We start from the raw sequence: 8,632 nt of genomic DNA on the forward strand, positions 1-8,632 counted from the left end.
ATGAAACATAGTAAGCACCTGCCAAATGGCCATCTTCTCTTTTCCTTTATTGTTAATTGCGCAGAAACATGCACTTTTTCAGCAAAAAAACGGTACATTTAACTTTCAAATAAATAAGCCTATTTTGTAAGGCCTAAAGTTTTTTTTTGTACCAACTCGCAATGAGCCAGATAAAGAGTTTTTATGTCAATCTAATGATGACTTTCCTCTGGCAATCGCCACGCAATCCGAACGTTGCGTAACCACAAAATGTAAGCCAGAAATCGCGGCTCAAACAATGAGCCCAATTGTAATTAAAAAGTTGTCAGAGGGCGGCGGGGATCAGAGATGTCAAATGATAGATTAAGCGACCCAATTATGAGTATGTGGCATCGAGGCTGCGTGGGATTTTGCCAATTTCGTTAAGTATTTGGCAAAGGAAAGTGAAATTGCAGGCAATGGAGCACCTCAATCCCACAACAGTCGTGAGCATCAGCCGAGGGCCATAAAATATCAGCGTCTCGTGCGTTTGTATATAGATACGATATATCCATCCGTGACGCCTAAGGTCTCTCGTACTTAACTTCATGGTAAGCGGAGCTTTAACTTTTATTGTTGCTCCACCGCCAAGACCCATTTTTATTTGTTGCTCGCCTCTGGGTAACCCATTTGGAGTGGAGTGCAGATCTAATTGCAGACGCAGCCATGGATATGCTTTTTGGATTGTGTATATATTTTGGAAACAGATTCGTGTTGTTTTTTTGGTGCGGCGGCCTTTTGCAAGTCAGCGTTCTTCAAGTTCAAGTTCGGGGCTCCATCATTATGACGATCAAAGTTTGGAGCTGTTCACACTAATGATTTCACACATCTGCTGCTTCGACTCATTTCGAGATCGGATGTTCGGATGCATAAATCACTTAAGCAAATGCGTTCAAAGTCACAGCAAAAAACAAGAAATGCAGGCTAAGTACAGAGTTACGAGCTTCACAATACTCTTATAGGGATATTGCTGTAAGCTAGTCAGACCATAAAGTAGATGTTCATTTATTTTATTTTAAAGTAATGCACTTGAAAATAAATTATTTTTCAATTTTGTCTAACACTATGATGTAATTCTTTCACGTTCATTAAAAATGTATTTGGGTTGTATGATCATTAGTGTTTTTAATGGAACATAAAAATTACATAGTCTTTTTAACAAAGACTGTTTAGAAAACAGTCGATCTTTTCGTAGCCAGTTTTAGTTATTTATGGTGGCAGAATCATTCCGTTTCACAACTTCACTTTGTCTAAAGATGTGTTAAAGTTGACATTTTGATATTCTTAAAAGCGTTGGCCAAACCTAATGATTTCTATAATTAATTCAATTAATCTGTTGTCCGCTCAACCTCTGTTTAGAGTATACAAAAAAGATACACCCGTATCTTGGCAAATTTGAAGCGATTTCGAATCGATTTGAAGTTGTTGGCTGGCACTCCACCGCACTTCGCAACTGCTGAAAATGCAATTAAATTTAATTTACCGAGCGACCTCACATCGGCTATATTTTCATGTTTTATGTTAAAGTATTCTCGAGATGCAATTTGAAGATGAGCTCGAGGTGCGTGAGAGGACACTTGGAACAAATCAGAAGCTGATTCTCCTTGTAGGGGTGAACTTGAGCAGCTGCAGCATTGGAGGCTGCTTACTGGGATAAATACCAACGATATTAAGCAATATTATTGGGTTGAGCACAATGAAAATTAATGAATTATTTTCCTATGCTCTCATTAGGCAAATCAAGAAATCACATTAATCAAATTGAGTAGGCCCACAAAGGCAGCTGAAATTCATTTTTAACAATTTAAACATATTTTAGCTTGTGTTTATTTTTCCATTTTTCGTTATCTTTGCGCTGCCCTTTTCGCTCGCTTCTTCAACACCTATTGGCTAATGATGAGCAAATTGTGCCGGAAGCAATTTAAGCTCCATTGATTTTATTGACACCGTTTTGCTTTGTATCGAAGAGTCAAAAAATATACAATTGTTACATAAATGTAAAAAAAATGCATGCAAAAATTTAACCCGAAGGCAATTCGGCTTAGCGGAAAACAATTAAAATAAAATCAAACATAAATACATATTCATTTCACTAAAGAAAGCTTGTAACGGTCATCAATGCGATTTGCCTTTTCGCACTTATTAATTTTGCAAAATATGAAAAACAAAAGACTCAAGCAGCGAACTTGCTGCTGCAACATGTTCGAAGCAGCAAGATGCACTCGACACTCCAAGTTATAGACCTCAAACCAGTAGCACACTGACACATTTATGGCAGCAGTAGCTGCAACTAACTCAATTAGCCATCGAATGCATTCCAAGCTCGTCTCCGGCTAAAAAGACCCCGCTGTTTAGGCCAATTTTGTTGGTGTCTGTTTTTTTCCCCCACGGAGCACTCGATCACTCGTATAAGCCAAGCCTCCAGCCCGGTTTGAAGCACGTTCGAACATCGAACCGACGACCGTTTTTGCTCTTTTTGGTTTGTTTGGCTTTTTGGGGCCAAGCTATAAACCCTGGCAAGATCGTCACAGCGTTCAGTTGGTAAAAGTGAATCGTTGCGTGCGATTGTTCCCACAACAACATTTTAAGCTTGGATATCTGTGCTGTTCCCTTATCGAGTTTTAAGCCCCGCTTTGTGTCGTTCGTTTCAATCAAAAGGTGATTATCGCTCATCACATGCCATATCCTTTAAGGAAAAGTGACGTCAGAGAAGTGTTATCTTATTTTAGAGATATTTAGTTTTAATATTAGCGGTCAGAATAAATTGAGATAAAGAAAATTAGGAATACAAGGAAGAGTACTTTAAGCTTTACATTGAGTTTGGGATGGGTGTTAAATTATGAGAATCGAGCTTGTAAGTGAATGGAACAACACAGCAACTACTTAGAACCGGCAATGACAAATCAAATTTTGATTAAATTCTGTGCCGACCTACCACAACTAATTCTGTCACATCGTATTCTGTCAGTTTAAAGAACATTGCAAATAGTGTGAAAAAGGCTGTTAGTTAACCCAACAATGAGTGAGTTGTTTTTCTTCATTTCTGGCCTCATTTCGGCCAGTTTTTAGCTGACAACCACCCACACCCAGGGCCATGCAGTGAAGCAGAAGATTACGCAATATGTTGGCAGTGCAAATGAGTGGAAAATCTAATTTTCCAGCAGCATGCAAAAATTCGGGTAGTAATTGCCAAAATGTCAGGCTGCGCCAGCTGTAAGCTACTGCTGCTACTGCACAGAGTATGGGGGTCGTAAAGTCTAAAGCCAACATGCCAATAATATTTTATGGCTAGCAGTAACAAAAACTTGATAAGAGGCGCTTTGACATTTTTACAGCTGCAACTGGAGATGACCTCACTTGTATAGCTATTTAAAGTCGGCTTGGACAGGTCAACGGTTTAACAATTTCAATGCCGTGAATTTTCCCATCATCCGCAATTGCGGAGGAGGACTAACAGCTGTCCTCTTTTGGTCTGCAATCTCCGAAAATTCCACAGTAGAAATCTCCAGTCACGATTCCGTCTCCAATTGACAATGAAATAATTCATCTCCCCGGAATGCGGGAAAGTCTTGGCAAAAAATCTCCTCTTGTCACTCTGTGGAATGGATTCTGCTTAAAGGAATGGAAAGTTTTTCGGCAGTGGGCGTATCTTTTCCGCCTCTTTTCCGGTTTTTCATATGCGAATTTTGTGGGTCTTTAAAAGAAATGACAGTTTTTTTGATCTCAATGGGTCTCAATTTACTCACTGCAATGGTTGTGCGTACTTAATATAGGGTCTGCAAAAATAAGTGCTGTGTCAGTCATTAGGGTTTGGTTATTCACATACATTTCCACCACACATAAAAAGTCTGCCATTGGAAAAGTCTGCCATGTTTTGAAGACCAATGAAATTCTATTTCTAAAATCGGTTTCACTTAACATTTAATTCCAATACCATTTGATATAACTAGTTTGCTGTTAATAAAATTTTTTTTTTTTTTTTTTTTTTTTTGAATACTAATTCTATTTATTAAGGTTTCAAAAGGAATCGTTCAGTAATTCCTCTGTACATAACCTAATGTGTGAAATCTAGTCTAGTTATCAATTACTTAAAATGAAATAATAAAATCTACTTTAGAACTAGTAGGTATAAGTCGTAACTTAAAATTGATGAACTAGAGATTTTTCTAGGTGCGGATTCTAAGAAAAGACTCTCATTTTGTAGATTTTCAGTACCTACACTAGCATGTTTATTTATCTGACCATGACAAAAATTTGAGCTACTCATTAGCGCCTGCTCCGAAGATGAAAGTGAAGATGGTCGCTGACAATTGAGAAGATTCCACTTGAACCTCTCACTATCCACCACCATTCCCTGCTCCTAATTCAACTTGACGAGCTGTCAATATTTATCGATATGGCATATGGCCTGCACATATAAATACGATTTTATGTGATGACCAAAAACTGAAAGAAGAAACATGACCATTTTCACTATCATTTCGCTTCATTGTTATTGTTTTTGAGCGCTGCACTGTCTGTGGAATTTCAGTGTTTTGCTCATCATCCGCGAAAACCAGTAAGCTGCAGGTGCTGTCGCCTCTTGACCAGTAAAAGTAACGCTCCTTCAGCCTGTCTGGCTGTCTGTTGGTCTGGTGGTCCGAAACTGGCCGCAGTTGACAGACTTTCTTCTACAGTCTGTCCAGTTTTTCTGCATATTGTTTACTGTTGGCCAGCGGCTTCTTCATCGGGCCAAGACGAGAGCAGCCAGATCTGGCCAAGACCAGACCGCGACCAGGCAATTAAGTGGTCGCATCCGCCTGCAACTTTCATAACGGCAGCATCCTGCTCCCTTTTTTGCGGTAATTCCGTGAAAAAGGGGTCAAAGTGGTTGACCCACGGCACAGGTGGCGCAACAGCAGACGCAAACATTCTAATTAGCACTAAAAAGAGACCTCGACGCCATCAAAAGCGAGTTATCTAGATACACAAAGGTGGGATGTTGTTGCAACAAGCCATCAAGTGGGTTTTGCAGGTGGAAAATCCGTCTTCTTTATAATTACTGTCATCGCACCGCAATGGTGCTTAAAAAGCTGAAACTCGTCTTGTCTTCGGCTTCGTTCTACAAACAACCTGCAAGTGCAAGTTTCTCGAAGTTTTCTCTGGAGAAACGTCTTCTTGTCGATTGATTTCTAATTAACAGGAAATGGCAGAGGCAGATCTTGGCAGTTTAAATTAAGTTGAAGGGGTTCTAAGATGGTAGATGAATTGCTTAAAGTCAAACCTAGTCTTTAAAACAAATAATAAAAAATAGGTAAATAATGAAATAGCTTAGTTAAAACTCCTTTTTGTCTTATCTTACATAAGGGATTTTAATAGATTTGGAGTTATTGGGAAATCCTGCAATCATATTTATATGCACATAACTTATAACTAGTTTTTTAACAATTTAATATATATATACCATATACCCTGTGCAACATGTAACTTAGACACCTGCCTCACTATTAGAAACTAATGACAATTTTTTTCAACGATTTTACGCTGCCTAAGAAAATGCTTAAGGATCGTGATACATAAATAAAATTTGCTTGCCATCTGAGAAGAAAAATCCAGTAAAAAACCAGTTGAGTTGCTTCGAGCCATGCAGAGACTGCTGTAAAATGTAATGTATAAGACGGAGATTAATTGCCATGTTTGGGGGGTGGTGAGTACAGCAGGTGGGAGGGGCTTGGCAAAAAAAAAACAACTAAAATGTTTGGAAGATGCAACCACGAAGTCAGCACAAGTGGCTTGGAATTAATTATCTAACAATTCGGATTCGGAATGTTGCACAGATGTGCTTAGGAAAACATCTTTCGAAGATTTCGACTGCTTTTTGCCGCAGTATTTTGTAATATTTCTTTGGTTATTGAGCACGTTTTGGAGGTTAAATAACCATTTCAAGAGCCTAAAATCATCATTAGTCATTAGGCCGCAAAAAAAAAGCAAAAAAAAACGCGCCTTTCTCCCACAATTTTCGTTTACAAGTGCCTTCGTTGAAATGTTCAATAAAGCAAGTATTGCATAAGAAAAGAAAACAAGCCCGAGATACAAAAGCCAGGTCGAAAAAAATTAAAAGCCAAACAAAAGTGAGACAAAATAAGAGCTACTTGGGAGCAAGTGACCCGAAAAAAAAGAGAGGCGAAGACAATCGGTTCGGAAATATTTTAGCAACTGCCAATGCCCTTACCCACGGCAATTATCCACAGAAACAACCTGTCATATAGCAAATAAACCAAACATATCGGTAGTGCTTGAAATAGGAAGAGCAAATGAGGCAACGGAAATTTAAATTACAAAATTTACAAGCCGTGAAAAGGGGAAAAAACATGCAATTGCGCGTGGCCAAGACAAAAGGCCTGAGCAACAGTCTTATCAGGCGGAAGAGTTTCGAATATTGGCCTGGTCAACTGAAAGACCCAGCAATATGTGAAATGCATAACCATGGACGGGCCTCGGAGCCTCGAACTCGGGCAACTTTCTCCATTAACTGCGAGTATTTATTAGTTTGGTATTCATGAGACAAACTCTGGGCTTCAGTTGAGCCAGAAATGCTGAATACTGGAATGTCACTGACTTATGAGCATATACGTACGTTCCGGACTGTATGAACAGTGGGACCGGCAGTTTCTAGACTTTGGATAGGTCAGTTTTTTGGGCTAGGTCAGTTACGGTTCAGAAATTGCTTTTAAGGTTTCTTTACCTCCAAATAAATTCACTCCAGGCCATTTTTTCTTTAATTATTTTATCTCTTTCAGTCGATTTTTATTTATTTAAACTAATTATCAGTCTATTTGTATCTGTTCAAGCTAATTAGTTTGTTTTTAACATATTACATTTTAAGTAATTGATAACTAGACTAGGTTTTTTCTTTCTTTTGTACTTTATAATTAAGATACCACTTGGTCTCATTTATCTTTATCACACATTAGGTTATGTTCAGAGGAATTGCTGAACGATTCCTTTTGTAACCTTAATAAATAGAACTAGTTCCCTTTTAAATAGTTTTTCGAAGAACAGACAAAGTTTAGCACGCGTTTCAGCCATTGCCAGTAAAATTGAATCTCAGCTTAGCCAACTTATTTAAATACGGATCTAGTGGCAAGCAAATAGTTTATATAAGATGTAATTTCGAGTTGCCAAGTTGGTCATAATCACTACCAGTCGCACATCAATAAACCAATAAAAATTTGCATACAATTTTCATGGTTTTTATGTATGGATATTAAACAATAAGCCCATTTGCATACACTGTTGCTGGGTAAAATAAAAGTCACTTGTTCTCACGTTACGAAATAGAAACCAGGTTGAAGGCCCCTGGCCGAAATGGAATACTACTTAATTAGACGAAATGGAATCAAATTGTGCTAAATGACAATTGTAAGCGACAAATTCCATATACAAAATACAGTCAAAATTGATCAAATCAATGCAAAGCATTTCCAATCAGTGATTTTGCATAAAACCCATCGAGTCATCCAAGCGGAAATGAAACAGGTGGGGCAAATCAGATCCAAGCCTAGTCAGAATCAAATTCTAAATCAGTTTTCGGCTGAACTTTGGGGTTTAGGCTACTCTAGATTTGACTGAGTAGTTCTAAAGTCAGCAATGTGGTAACATTAAATTAAATATGAGGCATCAAAGTCATCTATAAATAAAATCATTGAATGTGAGAATGAATAAATAAATAATAAATTGTTTTATATTATCTTTAGCTATCCAAATATGTCTGTGCTGCGAGCACTGATGCTTCTGGCCTTTGGTGCCACCGTGGCGCTGGCCCAACGTCGCCTGGCTCTTCCCGATCCGAGGAGTTGCGCCAACCGAGTGCGCCATGCCAGCTATCGGGATGCCAGGGGCGTGTCCCACTCGTACTTCTTCAGCTGGGAGCATGCTCCTACCCGCAGCCTGGAGGTGGATTGGCTGGATGCGAGGAACATCTGCCGCAGGCACTGCATGGATGCCGTTTCCCTGGAGACGCCACAAGAGAATGACTTTGTGAAGCAGAGGATTGCTAGGGGCAATGTGCGATACATTTGGACCTCAGGCAGGAAGTGCAATTTCGCCGGCTGCGACAGGCCAGATCTGCAGCCCCCCAATGAGAACGGTTGGTTCTGGTCGGGATCGGGAGCAAAGATTGGACCCACTTCGCAGAGGAACACCGGCGATTGGTCTTCAACGGGCGGATACCAACAGCCGCAGCCCGATAACCGGGAGGCCGCGCAGGGCAACGACGAGAGCTGCCTGTCCATTCTGAACAACTTCTACAACGATGGCATCAAGTGGCACGACGTGGCCTGTCATCACATCAAGCCATTCGTGTGCGAGGACTCCGACGAGCTGTTGAACTTCGTCCGCTCCCGGAATCCCAATGTCCGCTTGTAATTCTAACTAGCCTAAGCCTGAGGGAGATGATTAAAATTTACATATTTATGTAGCCTTAAACGGAACATTCATTGGTTGATTGATTGATTGATTGTTTGATTCAAATTCATTGACTGTTCAATCCAACATTGATGGCTTCCAAAACGCGTAACATTCGTTTGTTCGGTTTAGTTCGCAGCAAAAGTTCTATAAGCAAAATTTGTAATAA

General features: G+C 39.5%; 1 protein-coding gene across 2 annotated transcripts; it reads left to right on the forward strand.

The window, feature by feature from the left end:
- The first annotated feature begins 2,565 nt into the window (after nucleotides 1–2,565).
- Nucleotides 2,566–8,489, forward strand: LOC6611537. Of its 2 annotated transcripts, none has more exons than XM_002036040.2 (2): nucleotides 2,566–2,676; nucleotides 7,755–8,489. In XM_002036040.2, the coding sequence occupies exon 2, from the start codon at nucleotides 7,765–7,767 to the stop codon at nucleotides 8,422–8,424; it is 660 nt and encodes a 219-aa protein (XP_002036076.1). In that variant the 5' UTR covers nucleotides 2,566–2,676; nucleotides 7,755–7,764; the 3' UTR covers nucleotides 8,425–8,489. The 2 variants fall into 2 exon arrangements, with proteins under 2 accessions (XP_002036076.1, XP_032571013.1); XM_032715122.1 differs by lacking the exon at nucleotides 2,566–2,676 and adding an exon at nucleotides 7,581–7,652.
- The last annotated feature ends 143 nt before the right edge of the window (nucleotides 8,490–8,632 follow it).

This window comes from Drosophila sechellia, chromosome 2L, assembly GCF_004382195.2.
Source record: "Drosophila sechellia strain sech25 chromosome 2L, ASM438219v1, whole genome shotgun sequence".
Classification (NCBI taxonomy): domain Eukaryota; kingdom Metazoa; phylum Arthropoda; class Insecta; order Diptera; family Drosophilidae; genus Drosophila; species Drosophila sechellia.